Source organism: Abramis brama (assembly GCF_963993115.1).
Source record: "Abramis brama genome assembly, chromosome: 22".
Taxonomy (NCBI): Eukaryota; Metazoa; Chordata; class Actinopteri; order Cypriniformes; family Leuciscidae; genus Abramis; species Abramis brama.
Window position 1 is genome coordinate 30253992 of NC_139984.1, and position 18984 is coordinate 30272975.

Here is an 18984-nt window from a genome sequence, read left to right on the forward strand (position 1 = left end):
TCAACAATCTTTTGCTGCACATCAGAACTGTATTATTTGGATTTACTCATTGTGACGGATGATTGTGTTTCCTCATATATAAACTCCTGTGAAACAAGAAGTCATAGCTGGACAATTTCATGTTCCTAGTCACCCTGTGCTAAAAAAGGTAAATATTAATGGGAATATACTTCAGAGATATTTTATTCATAAAACATTCTAGGGGTATGAATAATTGTGGCCAACGTGTTTTTGAGAAAAACATTTATTTCATAATGTGATTTCCCCCCAATTTGAATTCTTTTACTTCAATGAAAGGTTAGATTTTTGCCAATTTTTTTGAATGAAAGATTTATTTTTTACAGCCATTTTTGATCATATTTACCGGCGGGGGTATGAATACTTTCCGTACCCACTGTATATATAAAATGTAGCATGTTTCTATTGGATCATTTTACAACATCCTCTGATATACTGCTCTGTGTGTGAGCGGGAGACTATAAATGATTTGTGCAGCCTGTCAGTGAACCAAAAGTATGAAATATACGTTATAGATCTCATTATTTTAGGTTCTACCTTGAGCAGATATACTGTACGGCCTGGATGATGTATGAATGATACGAGGGTCGTTTAGGATGCATTTGATTGTAAATGAGTCGTGAAATGGAAATTGTGGTGTTTAATGTAGAGTAAATGTGTGTGTGTGTGCTCAACTTTGACCTGAGACTGAATGACACTGAGATGTTTTATATGGTGCAAAATCAGCAGTGACTCAATAGCGCCACCAAGCGGTGAGAGAGAGTGAACTCCAGTCAAGAAACGCGTCATTGAGTGAAAACACACTCTAATAATACTTGGACTCATTAAAGTCATTAAAGAGACAAAACAGTTGCTTCAGAATAAATGATTCCTCCGCATAGATCTCATGTTGTTGCAACATGCTCTTCTGGAAGACTGAGAAATGGATGTGTAATGAGTTGAGAAGAACTCAGAAGAAGATGGGGAACAATTACACCATTGAAGACTTTTTAGCTGTTGTCTTTTTGTCTTAATGTTACATGATGATATGTGACAATAGAGCGTAAAGGTAACCTTCCTCTGCTTTACGAGAGAGAGAGAGAGAGAGAGAGAGAGAGAGAGAGAGAGAGAAAGAGATCGATAGATAGAGAGAGAGAGAGAGAGAGAGAGAGAGAGAGAGAGAAATAGATAGATAGATAGAGAGAGAGAGAGATAGATAGATACATAGAGATAGATAGAGAGAGAGAGAGCCTAGATAGATAGATAGATAGATAGCCTAGATAGAGAGAGAGAGTCTAGATAGAGAAAGAGATAGATATAGAGAGAAAGAGATAGATACATAGAGATAGATAGATAGAGAGAGAGAGAGAGCCTAGATAGAGATAGATAGATAGATAGATAGATAGATAGATAGATAGATAGATAGATAGATAGATAGATAGATAGATAGAGAGAGAGAGAGAGAGAGAGAGAGAGAGAGAGAGAAAGAGATAGATAGATAGATAGATAGAGAGAGAGAGAGAGAGAGAGAGAGAGAGAGAGAGAGAGAGAGAGAGAGGTTCAGTCTCACCTCTGCAGGATGAAGGTGTCTAGTGACTCTAGGTCAGAGGTCAGATGTTTCACAGGACAAACATGATTTATCAGCAAGCGTGAGCGCAGACTGAGTGTGTGTTCACTGATGTTCATGTTATTTTTCTCTGTATTAAACTCCTCCATCAGCAGGTTCTGTAGAGGAGAAAACAGCACCGGCCCTTCGCGGGATTCCCTGAGTCCTCATAACCGCATATTAAAACCCAGAGGGAAATTCAAATTAGCCATTATCGGCACAGAGAAATTAGCATTGTGAGGTTTATTAATGATCCAGTTTTAATGAGGGTAATTATTTGCACCTGCAAGTTAATCATTCTCTGACTAAATCAACCTGACTCTGGTTGTACTGGACTGTGAGGTCACATGGATATATATATATATATATATATATATATATATATATATATATATATATATATATATATATATATATATATATATAAACAACTTTATTTTCCATCTGATTATTATTAGTAAGGGCGGATGAGTGTTTGATAAGAGCGCCATCTGCTGGTCATTAATGGGTTTACAGTTTCAGCTACATAATACCATTTTCAAAGGCTGTTTCACAGTTTAATGCTTAATATTTTGTAAAAAGTAGTGTGTAACTGTATGCAACAATAAACGTATGCAACATTGTCACTTTAAATAGTTATTTTACTATAAATATAATTTAGCATTTTTAAAAGCAATTCTGTGTTAAATTGTCTCACATTTTGGCAGTAGGCCTATAGTAATTTACATAGGGTCGGTTCACACAGAACGCATTTTCTCTGTTTAAAACACGAGACACAGGACAGTGAAGCGAAAACACGTGCAAGTCAAGTTCTCGAGACGTTTTTTAAAAGCTGAACTACTTTTAACTTGGAAAAACTTGGAAAACCCCGTCCGTCTAGCGCGTTTACATTGAAAAACAACAAATCAGGTCCTCCTCGAAATCGGGTCTTCATTAGGACCCCAAAATTACTTTGAATAGATTACAGATTATTATTAACTGATTACAGTTCCCACAAAATGTTATGATAAATGCTGTTTAACTATGTTATAATGACCATTAATCTCTGTATTTGTTAATTTATGTACTAGCATAGCTACCTTATTAGCCTGATAGCTTAGTTTATACACGCATTTGCACTTACACTGTATGCTACAAGTATCAGTATGATATTCCATAATGTTATTCCAGAAATAGCCAAAGATGATAAAACATTATAACAATTAATGTTAAGTTAAAAATACTTGCAACAAATCGATTTTGATGGAAATGTTCAGTATCTCTCAGAATAAACATCTTTATACGGCCTTTTAAACCTAAATTACATGTCAAGTAAGTTTATCCTGATTTAAACCATTAAACTGATCTTATAGAAGAGCATTCAGAGCAGTTACAGCATCTCATCAGATGTTAAGAAAAAATATTCTGCAAGATCATGAGTGATTTTAGGTCAAAAGGTTTATTCATGTTGTCAGAACAAAGACAATCCATCAATATGATAATCTATAATATTGACATCACAAACATCATCATCCCTTCTGCTGCTGAAACTATGAATCAGTGCTCAACAAATACACATCTTAAACTTCAAACCTTTATAACTAAAAACACTGCAACTGGAATTTAAAAACATAATTCCCGAGTCAATTTAAATGGACTTTAGTTCAAAATCGGATTTTATTTGTACTTAATTTTAAAAGTCTACACACGTTCGTTTCGCTGATGGCCACTTTTAAAGTGGTTTATATAAAGTAAACAGGTAAACCAATTATGCAAAAAAGCCCTATTACAAAAATATTGCTATTGTACAACCACATAAACACGAATCACACTCACCGAAGCACTTGATCCGGTCATAAGAATTGTCCCAGACAACTCGACCTCACAAAACAACAAAATCATCACACAAAACTAGAACTCATACACATGCACATTTATGATTTACACAGCTAGACAAAAAACACATTCAACCAAAAGACAAAAAGCTGCCTTCAGAAAACAATAAAGCAAATCCCAGGAAAATCTACATGCAAAAGCTCAATTTGCATTAAATTATACACTTATAAAATGAAGAGCTTATCAAACATTGTCCTCATGAACTTCAGAGCCCTTTATAATCAAACCTACTCTACCAAAATGCATTTATATATTCCACTAAAATGACATTACATCATTATAATCCTTTCAAATGACATATATATATATATACTTCGTCTGACATTCTGCAGCTAATAGCACGGTTTAAGTGGAATAACGACTCTAAAACACCCAAACGCTGGAGAAAAGAACAACTCCAGTACGAAATACATATTTCTACACTTGGACAACAGGGAATCCTAGTAGGAATAAAAACAAAAACATAGTGCTTTTTTTTTTTTTAAATATAAAGATTAATATTTAAGATAAGGCTGGAAAGGATATGAATTTTTACACACATGCACAGGAAAAACAACAAACAAATAAATCGTGATTAATCGCATCAAAAATAAAATGTGTTTACATGTTTGTACTGTGTATAATTATTTTGTATATATAAATACACACACATGCATGTATATATTTAAAAAAATGTGTTATTTATATATATTTATATATAATATAAATTATGTATAAATATATAAACTGTATATGCAAATATTTCTTAAATATATACATGCATACGTGTGTATTTATATATAATTATACACAGTACACACACATATATTATGTAAACACAACTTTTATTTTGGATGCGATTAATCGTTGCCCAGCACTAATATATATATATATATATAACTTGGGACATTTACTGTACCAGGATCAGATTTGAATGCAAATAAATACAGAACATCTCCTGTAACAACGATAAAAATCACACAAGCCTGCACACACAGCGCAAAACTCATGAACGCGAAAGAATCGGTGACATGATGAACATTTGTGCAGAACACGTGAATAGAATTGTGATTAGAAATGAACAATCGATCTCATCACTCGGACTGTGAAAAGTTCATTTTCTGTAAATCCTCTTGGACACCGTGCGAGCGATGACGGATTGATTATCGCGCAGCATTGCATAACCAACCTATGCAACATAACCCGACCCTAAACACATACGGTCACTAGCACATAATCACTCACCTGAGAAATAATCCATAAAACCTGTCAGTTTATATTCAAACTCTATCCAGTTCGACATCCTAAAACCTTCCTGACGACATTAGATGTACAATCAATTCAAATAAACATGAAAGCAAAAGAGATTAAAGGTGACTTTTTTCTATTAATAAATTAAATGGCAGCGTTCCGAGCAAATCTGGATTCAAAAGCGAAGCGATGTGAAACCGGTTTCACACTGGGATCGGCCCGTCAGAACTCGAGAGGGCCGAGGTCGCTGAAGTCGCAGTCGAACAGCTCGCTGACGCCCTCGTGGTCCTCCAGGCCGAAGTGATAGTCCTGACTGTGAGGAGGAGAGAGACAGATGAAGCCGTCGAGCGCGAGGCCGATGGCGTCCGAAGACCCGCTCCGCTCCAGCAGGAACTCGGACGAGCCCAGCGGAGACAAGTCGAAATCTGGCATCCCGCAGATGCCAGGAAACGAGTCCAGAAACGGCTCTGAAATCATCAAGGATTCAAGAAAATGGGAAATTACAATCATTTTGGGAAGAAAATTCTTTTTGGATCATTTATTACAAAGTGAAATGTAAACAATCAGAGCGTTAATTATTAATTGTTGTATAATAGCACATTTTATATTTTTATATGAAACGGCACAGCTTTCAAAAGGCTTTTATTTTTAGATATTTCAAATAGGACTATGTATAATTATTTTTCACTCGTGCATGTATATATTTAAGAAATATGTGCATGTATATATTGTATGTATATTTATACATAATTTATATTATAAATATTAATATTTTATATATATATATATAAAAAAAATCTTAAATATATACATTAGGGGTGTGACGAGATCTCGTGTTACGAGATCTCGCGAGATTAAAACGCGACGAGATTTCTCGTCGAGGGGAAACTTTGTCTCGTGAGTTGTTGTGATGTCAGCGTGATGGAGCGTGAGGGTGAAATTAGTATTGAAGATGCCCCTGACACTTTTAAATCATTTGTGTGCCGGGCCAATCACACACACACTCCGCGCACACACACACACTCACTGTCCCTCGCTCACTCACTCACTCGCGCGCACACACACACGCTCACTCACTGTTGCTCGCACTCTCACTCACTCGCGCACACTCACTCTCGCTCACACTCAACCCGTCGTGGAGGACCGTTAAAATTAAACATGCTAGTCTTTCTGTCGTGATGTCCTGAAGCATCGCAGACGCGTAGGTTGTCGCCCACTGTGACACACTATACGAAATGAAACGATCGAATCTTGCGTCCCGACGCCCGTTGTCCTTTACGAATCTCCACGAAACGGATCGTGCCAAAATCGCGCTAAAATAGTGTAATCTGAACCAGGCAGGTAATAAACATTTGACCTATCGCGCAAAGAACCTATTAAAGCACTAAGACATGGGAACAGTATAGCTAACATTCACATATCACAAGTCATATCGACATCGCAATATTAAACAATGTTATCGCACATCGCAGCTTTTCCTAATATCGTGCAGCCCTAGTTACTGCCCAAAGGTCTCAACTGCTGCCAGAAATCGTCGACATGCTTATATTCTTGAAAAAGAACATGACCATATCTTAGGCTGTTCTGTGTAGTTAATTTATCTCTTTTTCATGCTTGAAGAATTTTTTTTTTTCTGTTTGAACTTGTAGTTTTGAGAGAGCAGTACTTTGATTATGGATACACACTTACTGTTTGCATTTAAAGTGTTATTTCAGTTATTTATATTAATTTTATTTATACTGTTTTATTTTTTTTTATGTTCGATTTGTGGAAAGGAGTTAGATTTCTCATGTGAAATCGTACAGGGGAGAAGCCAGACAGTAGAGTTTATAGCAAAACATTTTGCAGTGTTTGCATGTCCTTTACTGCATAGAATTCATTAAAATAGAAGTAAAATAACATTCATTACAAGTTGATTTCAAAATGCACCTAAATTGTTTTGCATTTTGTGATTTTCAGTTGAATAAAAGACTATTTTCCATTCATATATTTCATCATTGAGGATTTCTTAAAAATTGTGTAAAAATCTCGTCTTGTCTCGTTCTCGTGAACCCAATCTCGTGTCTCGTCTCGTCTCGTGGAGTAAGCGTCTCGTCACACCCCTAATATACATGCATGAGACGAGTGCAAAATTATACACAGCACACACACATATATTATGTAAACACAAACTTTTATTTTGGACGTAATTAATCATTGCCCAGCACTAATACATAAATAAATAAATGTGTGTGTGTGTAAAATTAATGTAAAATATAAAATCACAAATTTTCTATTTGAATTTAATATTTATGCCTAAAGATTTACATTTAACATCACATTTATATTTAATATTTAAAAGTACCTTTAATATGTACATTTGGAAAATAATTTCACATAAATGTACGTGTTAAATTTGAATTTAAGTCACTTTAGTCATTTTATATTTGGATTTAACATTTATGTTTAAGATGTACTTTTAATACTTACACCATTTATTTTATTTTAAAATACCTTTAATATTTATATGTGGACTTTACATGTTAAAACTCCTATGTAGGAGTTACATTTATATTTACTAGGGGTGTGACGAGACGCTTACTCCACGAGACGAGACGAGACACGAGATTGGGTTCACGAGAACGAGACAAGACGAGATTTTTACACAATTTTTAAGAAATCCTCAATGATGAAATATATGAATGGAAAATAGTCTTTTATTCAACTGAAAATCATAAAATGCAAAACAATTTAGGTGCATTTTGAAATCAACTTGTAATGAATGTTATTTTACTTCTATTTTAATTAATTATATGCGGTAAAGGACATGCAAACACTGCAAAATGTTTTGCTATAAACTCTACCGTCTGGCTTCTCCCCTGTACGATTTCACTAGGGGTGCACCGATCCGACTTTTTCAGTCCCGATACCGATACCGATGCCTGGGCTTTGTGTATCTGTCGATACCCGATACCGATCCGATACTATAGTTGAATTAATAATAAACTGTATACCTTCCACCTTATACCTTCCTTGAAGAGACTAAAGGCACCAGACTTTACTAACTAAACATAACTAAGACAAAATAACAGATGTATGTAATGTGTTGTATTCTTATTTATTTAAAAAACAATTGTGCATTCAAATCGAAAATAGAATATAATCAAACTTCTTTAAATAAATGTAAAAAAAATCAAAATAAAATGTAGCGGTGGAAACAAAAAAACTGTGTTTCCAAAAATTGTAAACATGTAAAAATATAAAGTGCAAAGTCCTGCAACAGGAATTTAAAATGCAACATAGCAGCTGAACCTGAGAATAAAAAAATAAAAAGTTGGTCGAACAACAACTTGATCACACATACAAATAATAATAACCAAACATTGTAATGTCCATCACAAACATGACCTGTGAATGCTCACTTAATCAATGGCAAATTTAAATGTCAGTTTTAATGATCATTATGTTTCATATTTTTAAAAATGAAAACAAAAAGAAGCAGGGTTGTGTTTTATATTTCGTGTTGTTAATATGCAGTAAAGATAATCAATGTACGCGTTTGCCTGAACCACATTTATGTGGCCATTAATATGTTTAAGTTTTTTTTTTTTTAAATGAAAAGAGGCAGAGTGGTGTTGTATAACATACTTCGTTTTATTTTCGGCTAAAATATACATAAAGAGATTACCGGAGTAGCCAGAGCGAGCTGAGTGACGCGATCAAGAGCGCTGCTGTTCCATTTGCAGAATAACCGGACTCGCGTCCTCTCGTCCTCGGGAGTTCGTTCTCCTGAGTCGAACTTGGCAAGTCCGAACTACCAAGGAGGACGCAAGTCCGAAGTTTGCGTACTTGGTATTGAGAAACGGCCTCTGGCTCGCTCCATGTTGCTTCTAGCATGCGACACGCGTGAAGCTGACGAATGACGTAGGTTCTGCTGCGACGAAAAAAAAAAAAAAAAAAAAACCTGGATCGGCCCGTGGATCTGTTATTTTTTCCGATCCCCGATCCAGCTATTTTATCAGTATCGCGGCCGATATCCGATCCTAATATCGGATCGGTGCACCCCTAGATTTCACATGAGAAATCTAACTCCTTTCCACAAATCGAACATAAAAAAAAATAAAACAGTATAAATAAAATAAATATAAATAACTGAAATAACACTTTAAATGCAAACAGTAAGTGTGTATCCATAATCAAAGTACTGCTCTCTCAAAACTACAAGTTCAAACAGAGACAATTTTTTTCTTCAAGCATGAAAAAGAGATAAATTAACTACACAGAACAGCCTAAGATATGGTCATGTTCTTTTTCAAGAATATAAGCATGTCGACGATTTCTGGCAGCAGTTGAGACCTTTGGGCAGTAACTAGGGCTGCAACGATATGAGGAAAAGCTGCGATGTGCGATAACATTGTTTAATATTGCGATGTCGATATGACTTGTGATATGTGAATGTTAGCTATACTGTTCCCATGTCTTAGTGCTTTAATAGGTTCTTTGCGCGATAGGTCAAATGTTTATTACCTGCCTGGTTCAGATTACACTATTTTAGCGCGATTTTGGCACGATCCGTTTCGTGGAGATTCGTAAAGGACAACGGGCGTCGGGACGCAAGATTCGATCGTTTCATTTCGTATAGTGTGTCATAGTGGGCGACAACCTACGCGTCTGCGATGCTTCAGGACATCACGACAGAAAGACTAGCATGTTTAATTTTAACGGTCCTCCACGACGGGTTGAGTGTGTGCGAGAGTGAGTGTGCGCGAGTGAGTGAGAGTGCGAGCAACAGTGAGTGTGCGTGTGTGCGCGCGCGAGTGAGCGTGTGTGTGTGTGTGTGTGTGCGCGCGAGTGAGCGAGCGAGGGACAGTGAGTGTGTGTGTGTGCGCGGAGTGTGAGTGTGATTGGCCCGGCACACAAATGATTTAAAAGTGGCAGGGGCATCTTCAATACTAATTTCACCCTCACATCACAACAACTCACGAGACAAAGTTTCACCTCGACGAGAAATCTCGTCGCGTTTTAATCTCGCGAGATCTCGTAACACGAGATCTCGTCACACCCCTAATATTTACCATGTTTTCTCTAAACATATATAATAAAATGTTTAAAAATTCTACATTTGGAAAATGTAACACTTGCTAAAATACAGTAAATCTGGCAAAATTGGTATTTGTTGTGCTGAAGTGACAAACAAGCCAACAATTTTTTGTAGTAAATTAAGATGCAATCATGTTTAAACGATCACACTAACCCGAGTCTGTGCCGAGAGGCAGGGGGGAGGAGCTGGGGAGAGTGGTCGGCGTTGATGATGTCACTTCCTGTGATGCGAGATCAGACTGCGGGGGGCTCTGATTGGACGATTTCGCTGGACTACAATCAGTGACGGGACTACAGACCCCAGAGCTGTCCTCAGGACACAGAAACACGTCGATTGGACCTTTGGAGCTCTTGAGAGAAATCTGGTAACCCTGAAACACAGACCAAGACATTTTACTATAGATATATATATATGCACTCTCTTTAGCGACTGATAACAGTTTTAACTATTTTATAATGGCCATTAATGTCTATATTGCTTATCTTATGTATACAGCATATATACACACATATATATTTAAATCTATATCTATATAAAATATGTATATTCATGTATATTCACAATGTACTATATGTATATTTAGAAAAGTACATTTATATAAACACACATTTTATATATATATGCATTTAAAAAGTGTACATGAAGTATACATTACACTTATGAAGACATACGAGAGGCACTTTGCTGACGTTTGCGCTGAGCACTTTCTGTACTGGATGTTTCTGTACTAATGTTCATTTCATGTGTTTAAGAACAAGCTCTTTGAAAAACACGTCTACCGTCCTTGAAACATGTCTATGTTCTTTATGCTCTATGTTTAGGGTGGTTTCAGTAATAATTTTGCATGGTTAGAAGAAGTGAGCTGCCCTGTCGTGGGAAAATGTGAACAGGCTTGAGTAAGTAAACTGCTCAGTGCAAAGAAAGAGAAGTAATGGGAACCTGGTATTTCTGTTCTTTTCCATGCGTCTAACAGGCATGAACAAGTTCTTTGAAAAACATCTATGACCTCTGAAACATGTCTAGTCTTCACACTCTATGTTGAGTATGGTTTCACTGATAATAAACATACATTTGCATAAAGCATCCATATTTGTCCATGCCCATGTTGATTAAAGTATTAAAAAAGTATTTAAGGTATTTAGAACAGATAAAAATGTGCGATTAATTACGTATTTTAATATATATACATATACACTTTTAAAATGCATATATAAACAAGTGTGTGTGTGTGTGTATGTATGTATGTATATATATATTTATTTATTAGTTTATTTAACAGGGACAATGCAGTATAACATTGCTACAATTTCATGCAGCCGATGCTCTACATATAGGCTTCTAGCCGGAGGCTAATTTGCAGCCCCAGTCCCTGGTTGGGCTAAAAAAACAAATGAAATAAAATAAAATAAAATAAACAACTAAGACTATGTACCACCATCAATGTTCACATATCTGCTTTTGTTTGAACCACTTTTTCAGTTTTGTTTGAAAAATATTCAACTGTGTTTGCATTTTCAATTCAGCTGACAAGCTGTTCCATAACAACGTACCTTGAACTGAAAATGTAGATTGTGCAAATTTAGTTTTTCTCTGTGGTGCTATACAGTTCTGTGTAGTTGCACCTCTTGTAGCGATCCCCTTACTACTCTGTTTTGATATTAATTTGCATATAACTTTTGCCGCAAGATTATTTAAACATTTAAAAAACATTTTAATAAGAGATGAATTTATAAAATTTTCAAAACTAAGCAAACTATATTTTTGTAAAATGCTACAGTGATGCCATCTGGTTGGTTTCTTATCCAAAACTTTTAGTGTTTGTTTATATAGGGATCTAACAGGTTTAATAGTCAGTTGAGAAACCTGACTCCAGACAGTCACACAGTAAGATAAGTGTGAAAAAATCATTGCATGCATGTATAACTTGGCTGCTTTCAAGGATATATATGGTCTAATCATGTAAAAACAATTCAGATTTGTTTTGATTGTCCTACATAGCTTCTTAACATGCATATCAAATTTCAAATGAGAGTCTAAAATAACACCTAAATATGTAAAATTATTAACTGTTTCAATTTCCTTTTGATTGATCTTAATTATAAAACCACTCATTTCCTTCTTTCTAATTGAAAAACACATTGAGACAGTTTTTGTACAATTCAGGGTCAAACAACTGTTCTGTAACCACTGTGACACACCAATCATTTCATTTGTTAATATTTCTGCAGCTAAACTTGGAGTCTTTGCAGATACATAAATGACTGTGTCATCTGCATATAACTGACATTTTGTTTGCTTACAACAGTTTGGAAAATCATTAACATATAAGGAAAACAACAATGGGCCCAAAATTGACCCTTGAGGGAGGCCCATATTATTATTTCGTAAAGCTGATCTTGAATTATTAATTTTAACACACTGATCTCGGGATTCTAAATATGATCTAAACCAATTCATTGCCTGCTGAGTGAGTGATATATATATATATATATGAGTGAGTGATATATATATATATACACACACATACATACAAATACACACACATTTTTAATCTGTATGTATATTAAAAAAAGAATAAAAAAATATATATATTATATATATATATATATATATATATATATATACACATATACACACATATATACATATTTTATGTTTATATATACAGATTTAAAAGTGTGTGTGTGTGTGTGCGAGTGTGTGTGTGTGTGTGTGCTGACCTCACTGGGTTCAGACACCTGCATCTGCGTCTCTGGTGGAGCTCGAATCACCATGATGATCTGCTCCGGGGGGTCGACCGTATCTCGCAGGTCCTGGCATCTGACGTACCCAAGCTTGACTTCGCGTTAAAGATCACATTATCCACATACTAAACATGTTAGTCTACTCGAGCTGCTCAGATCCTCACTTCCCGAACCCAGACCTGCAAAACTGCTCAAATCTACACCCCGACCCATGAAGAAAGACGCCAATACAGATCACACTCTCCTCGACACACTGGGCCCTGTTTTAACGGTCTAAGCGCATGGTCTAGAGTTCACTTAGGCCGTGTCCAAATCCACTTTTGCTAGTTTAACGACGGAAAAATTGTCTAAAAGGGTTGTCTCTATTCTTAATGAGTAATGGGTGTGTTTTGGGCGTAACGTGCAATAAACCAATCAGAGTCTCATCTCCCATTCCCTTTAAAAGTCTTAATTGCGCTCGCACCATTGTTCACTATTTACATGGAGGAATTTGCAAGCGGAAAAACTGAACGCTTCTCCAGAGAGCAAACAGATCTGCTCGTGTGCAAGGTTGAAGCTCTGTGTGTGTGTGTGTGTGTGTGAGAGAGGTTAAAGCTGTGTGTATGTGTGTGTGCGCGAGGTTAAAGCACAAGCAGACCATCTACGGGACAAGCTGGGTTCCACCTTATCTTTATGTACACAATAATAATATTTTACATTGTAATCCTTTTATTTTTAATATTTGGCTAGTTTGTGTGCTGCTGTGCGTCCCTGTGTGAGTAATAAGCAGAGTGTGTGTGTAATAAGCAGAGTGTGTGTGTAATAAGCAGAGTGTGTGTGTAATAAGCAGAGTGTACGTGCGTTATGGACCTGCCTATACTTCAGACCGGGTTTCAGTTGGTCAATGGCTCAGTCTATTTCTGTTCCTCAAAATAGTAACGCGTCAACAAAGCACCAGAACACACACCTCGTTCTCAGACCAGCAGCATTTGCTATTTAAACCACGTGGGGCAGGACGTGAAAATTAAAACTGCGTCAGGCTGAAACTAGCAAAACACTTATAATTTTTCCTGCATAGCAGCGGGTGTATGATAGGGCCCTTGAGATGAAGGATATTTCTTGTTGTGCGTGTCCTCTGTGAGGAGCCGTAGCTGTAAGCTGCATTTGTTAATGAGCTCGTCGAGTTTCTCCTCGGCATCCTTGAGCTCGGACACTTCCCTCTGGAGCTCCTGAATCCTGGCCACGGACGCCCCGTCGATGCGGTTCCCCCTGAGAACACAGCAAACACACACACACACAGGCCTTGAGATTTAATAACACACACTGGACAGTTTGGGTACTACATTTTTAAGTTACCGGACATTCAGAACTTTGACTAGACAAAAAAAAAGAAAAAAAAAAAGAAATTAACCAGATTAACTACGTCATATATATATATATATACAGTGCAATGCATAAGTGTATACACCCATGCTAAAGTTGACTAAAAAGAGGAATAAAAAATCATATTTTGGAAATTGAACTTAATGCCTTAATTTAAAAAATTAGGAAAAATCCAACCTTTAAGGACACCAATTTTCTTTGTGAATGAATAATGTATCGTAAATAAATAAATGTTCTTCCTTAAAATACATGGTGCATAAGTGAGTACACCCCTATGTTAAATTCCCATAGAGGCAGGCAGATTTTTATTTTTAAGTATTTTTTATTTATTTTATTTTTAGGATACTATGCATCCTGATAAAGTTCCCTTGGCCTTTGGAATTAAAATAGCCCCACATCATCACATAGCCTTCGCCATACCTAGAGATTGGCATGGTTTTATTTCAGTTAGCCTAATAGCTAGTTTGATTTGCATTGAGAGATGATCTTATGGAAAGTACCCCATGCCAATCTCTAGGTATGGCGAAGGCTATGTGATGATGTGGGGCTATTTTAATTCCAAAGGCCAAGGGAACTTTATCAGGATGCATAGTATCCTAAATTTTTTTTTTTTTAAATACTTAAAAATAAAAATCTGCCTGCCTCTATGGGAATTTAACATAGGGGTGTACTCACTTATGCACCATGTATTTTAAGGAAGAACATTTATTTATTTACGATACATTATTCATTCACAAAGAAAATTGGTGTCCTTAAAGGTTGGATTTTTCCTAATTTTTTAAATTAAGGCATTAAGTTCAATTTCCAAAATATGATTTTTTATTCCTCTTTTTAGTCAACTTTAGCATGGGTGTCTAAACTTATGCATTGCACTGTATATATATATATATATATACTGTATATATATTATAAAATTTGGATTTCATACATTCATTTCTCAAACAAACTCCTGTCATCCATGCTATCATCAGCAAAAATGTGTTTTAGGAGGACAGATCAATAACAATGTCTTTTCTGGTTTTTAATCTTCGCTATTGCTTCAATGCAAATGAACAAGCGTGCCGTTATTTGTTGTGTCGTGACGTGTGTGTTCAGTCAGATATGAGCAGATTCTGCGCAATACTCTGTGTTTAATATATCATGATGACTCGAGTTGAGTATTTTATACAGTAAATCTGCACAGATTTGTCTTACACGAACTTCCCCAGCAAAGTGAGTAAACATAATAAGTAATGACAAATTGTCAGGTGAGAGCCAGCGTTACCCGACACAGTGGATTTTTACCAGCATTTGGCATGTTGGCGCGTGTTAACTTCAAACCCTGCATGCAAATAAGCAACCACACGGTCGCTGGTGAATGAATCAGCCTGGAGGTGAATGAATAGGACCTACAGCCACTGAATGTTGTTCTTGGACTTCTTGGAGATCAGGTGGATTCCCTCCAGGACGTTGGTGATGTCGTAGATGCGCCGCTTCTGGACGTCCAGCACCTGAGATGCCCAGTTCAGGTCCACCACCCCGTCTGGAGACTGAGCCAGGAGGTCCAGGAACCGCTTCGTGGTCAGGTTCAGAGACGTGTCGTAGCGGGATTTCTCCGTAGCCAGTTTAGGGACTGAAACAAGCGCAGATTTCACGTTAAAAGCAGATTTACACTACAGGAAGAGGAGGAGGAGGAGGAGGAGGAGAAGGAGGAGGAGGAGAAGGAGGGACATCAATACTTCTGCTCAGCAAAGATGCATTCAATTAATCAAACGTGTCACTAAGGACATTTATAATGCCACAAAAGATTTCTATTTCAAATAAATGTGTTTTTTATTGTATAAGTGGTCTTTCCATTCATTAAAAAAAAAAAAATCAACATTGATAATAATCATAAATGTTTCTTGAGCATCAAATCATCATATTAGAGTGATTTCTGAAGGATCATGTGACACTGAAGACTGGAGTAATGATGCTGACATTATCACAGGAATAAACTTATATTCTTACGGGTAAAGAAGATCACTTTAAGAGGGTCTGGAGTCCCTTTTATTATTTAGTGAACATGGGGATATTAACAAAATAATAGAGGAGGAACAAAATGCTTGATTAGGTATAATATTCATATGAAAATATATTTTAATTTGCACTAAATTAACCCTACTATATATATCTGTGGCTATTATTGATTGCAATGTATTCTTTACTCTGACTTCCAAAGTACGTACTGTATTATCCAATGTTGGTTTGTGCTCTTGCACTTTAACATGAACACCGGTGTTTGATTTGTGTTTGTACATTATATGTGTTGTTGCAGACATGTGATGTACATTGTTGTGTAAGTGTTCAAGAAAATTCTGAATACAAAAAATGTGAACACTAAATACATTTATAATGTCACAAAATATTTCTATTTCAAATAAATGTTTTTTTTTTACTTTCCATTAATTAAAAGAATCCTGAAAAAACTGTTTTCAACATTGATAATAATCATAAATGTTTCTTGAGCATCAAATCTTCATATTAGAATGATTTCTGGAGGATCATGTGACACTGAAGACTGGAGTAATGATGCTGAAATGATCACAGGAATAAATTACATTTTAACATATATTCACATAGAAAACAGCTGTTTTAAAGTGCAATAATATCTCATATTTTCCAGTGTAAATAAACGCAGGCTCGGTGAGCAGAAGAGACTCGACTAATATTGGCCAGGCAAGCGTCAGTACCTCTGGGTGGAGCAGGTGTAGCTGGAGGAGCTGGTCCATCAGAAGCAGATCGAGACGTGCAGATGTACTGGTGATCGCTGTCCAGATCCAACTTCCTCTTCACCTGCAGTCAAACAGCACACAACCTCTTCAAATCACTGTCATAAAACAGTAATGTGCCTTTAATAACGACATAAAACCATCACTGATCTGAGCTGAACTCAGCATGAACCACTCCCTCTGGAGTTTGACCCGACAGCGTTTGGGTCACCAGGTCAGATCTGGAACCACTGACACACTTCATGGAATGGAATTATGAAAGTTCCATAATGGAATGGAACTTCCAAAGGTGAACATTCCAAAATGGAATTTAAGACTTACTCATTCGCCCTAGTTTGTCATCCTGGGTTTCTCTTTTATTCTTATTGATTGCATATTACTTATTTTGGTTTCTTTTATTCTTTGTAAAGCACTTTGGTTGTGTTTTAAACATACTCAAGTAATAAATGATTGATTGATTGATCAGAATCTGAGGTGGAACCCCAAAGGCTCTAGTTCACACAGGTGTAATGCACTAAAGCCTGACGGTGTACCGGAGGTCGTCCCAGAGCGGGTCTCCTGTCCAGGGTCGTGCTGGCGCCGGCGCTGTGATGTGGGGTGGCGAACAGCAAGAAGTCGCCCGTGGCAGTGCTGGTCGAGGCCGTGCCCGGGGTGGAGATGATGACGATTTGATGATCTTCACTAAGATCAATGCTGCCATTGTTCAAGAGAGACTCGAAATCAGCCAGCAGATCCTCCGAGGTCTGGCCCGATATAAAACTCTCAGACATATCGTGCTAAAACAGCAGGGGTTACTTGGGCTCTGGGTTTATTCTCAATCCTGATGATGGCCTTCAGTGCATGGGAACGGCTTGCTTTTTTAAAATGCATGCACTAGAGAGAGCAATGGACTCAGTGGAGATGGAAAAGCCATGTTCTGACAGGTTTCACACAAGTGCACAATGACAAGCATGTTAACAACAGGCCTTGGCTGAACATATGGGTGAGACTCCCAAACCACAAGGCCAGAAATGTAGGTCAGCTTCAGTGTGCAACACAATATATCCACTTTACTTTAGTCAAAGTTAAGGATTAGACTATGCATGTTATTTATAAACATTTCAGATGTTTTTCACATGCATGAAGAGTTTATAGTTGTGAATCCTTAGTTTAAGGAAGTGCTTTTGAAAATGGCAGCAAAGCATAACAAATAGAGTTCACTATAAATAAACAACATCACAAACAAACTGCAATGCAGATTCAACTTTTAAAGTGCATAAAACATGGAAGCATTCAGTATAATCTTCCGAATTATTGATGTTGTTGCGATATTTTCAAGAGAAACTAAGTTTGTTCTCACGTGAGCATTGGTAAACGTGCTAGAAAGTGTAATTAAAATGGTAAAATGGCTGTAGATGAAGTAAAAATAACAGTATAACCCGATCCAGATGCTGAACAAAGCCAAAGTCCGGTTTCTTCACTCATCTGACACTTTAATCCAAAATATCCTTCGCTTTTGTCCTATTTATTGACTCCATCCAGGAAGTATTGTCAATAACTTCCAGATAATAGCCAGATCTTCGCTCATTTAATGCTGAAATCCATTGAAACGGAGGGAAGGTGCGGTCCGACGGTCCCTGCGCGCGATGCGACCGGAATCACTTTTGTTGTTGTTGTTTTTTTGTGTTCCAGCTGATCGGAACCTGCTCTAAGCTTTACGCGCCAAATCTTTTTTGCCGCGAAACTGGCACGTGCCAGTGTGCCGCCCACTGATTGGCTGAGAAGTTGCGTCCTTCGCGCCTCGCGTCAGAGTTCCCAGGCCGTTGGTTGGCTGGAGCAGCTGTCACTCAACGGCGTCCTGTTTTGTCCCTCTTTGCGGTATTTTGTTTCAAAAGTAAAAGTTGTTTGAATGGAAACTACATTTTCACGCACGCCTTTTGATTTATTTTATTTTATTTTATTTTAAGTAATGGTGATAGACAAACAACATCGTTTTGAAAGTCACTTCGATCAGTTGAAAATGTCATTATAAATAGATATAGAAATAAAGAACCGTCTTGCTTATCTTTTTAATCTAATCGTGTAATAAAGCTTTTTTAATTATAAAATTGTTTTGAATTGTATTAGTCTATGTGATCTCAGCATTAATTTTATATCAAATACAAAAAAAAAAAGGAGATTTAAATCATGTTGTTTTGACACAAATTAGAAAGATGCTTTAGACTAATTAAATATATATGAATCTATTCCACATTTAATTGTAATTTATTAAAATATTTATTTAAAGATAATTAAAGCTTTAATTCACCGCAAATGCGAAATTCCTTTATGTATAAAAAATATTGACATCTTAGTAACACT

General features: G+C 36.6%; 2 protein-coding genes across 2 annotated transcripts in view; both read right to left on the reverse strand.

Annotated features, from left to right (window-relative positions):
• Nucleotides 1-18984, reverse strand: part of LOC311072984 (uncharacterized protein) — a 1552487-nt gene that overhangs the window by 202806 nt on the left and 1330697 nt on the right. The window lies entirely within an intron of this gene.
• On the reverse strand, nt 3036-18349 carry e2f1 (E2F transcription factor 1). Its single transcript, XM_084098336.1, has 7 exons — nt 17178-18349; nt 16606-16708; nt 15287-15506; nt 13628-13780; nt 12509-12623; nt 9942-10158; nt 3036-5175 (listed from the first exon to the last, which is right to left on the reverse strand). The coding sequence occupies exons 1-7, from the start codon at nt 17412-17414 to the stop codon at nt 4931-4933; spliced, it is 1290 nt and encodes a 429-aa protein (XP_083954462.1). The 5' UTR covers nt 17415-18349; the 3' UTR covers nt 3036-4930.

Excerpts from the sequence above, each read along its gene's own strand:
- e2f1 (XM_084098336.1), bottom strand. The coding sequence starts at position 17,414 with ATGTCTGAGAGTTTTATATCGGGCCAGACCTCGGAGGATCTGCTGGCT. Across the intron at positions 13,781-15,286 it reads AAGAACAACATTCAGTGGCT|GGGGAACCGCATCGACGGGG; the intron begins GTAGGTCCTATT and ends CTGTGTTCTCAG. Across the intron at positions 10,159-12,508 it reads AGGTGTCTGAACCCAGTGAG|GGTTACCAGATTTCTCTCAA; the intron begins GTCAGCACACAC and ends TCTGTGTTTCAG.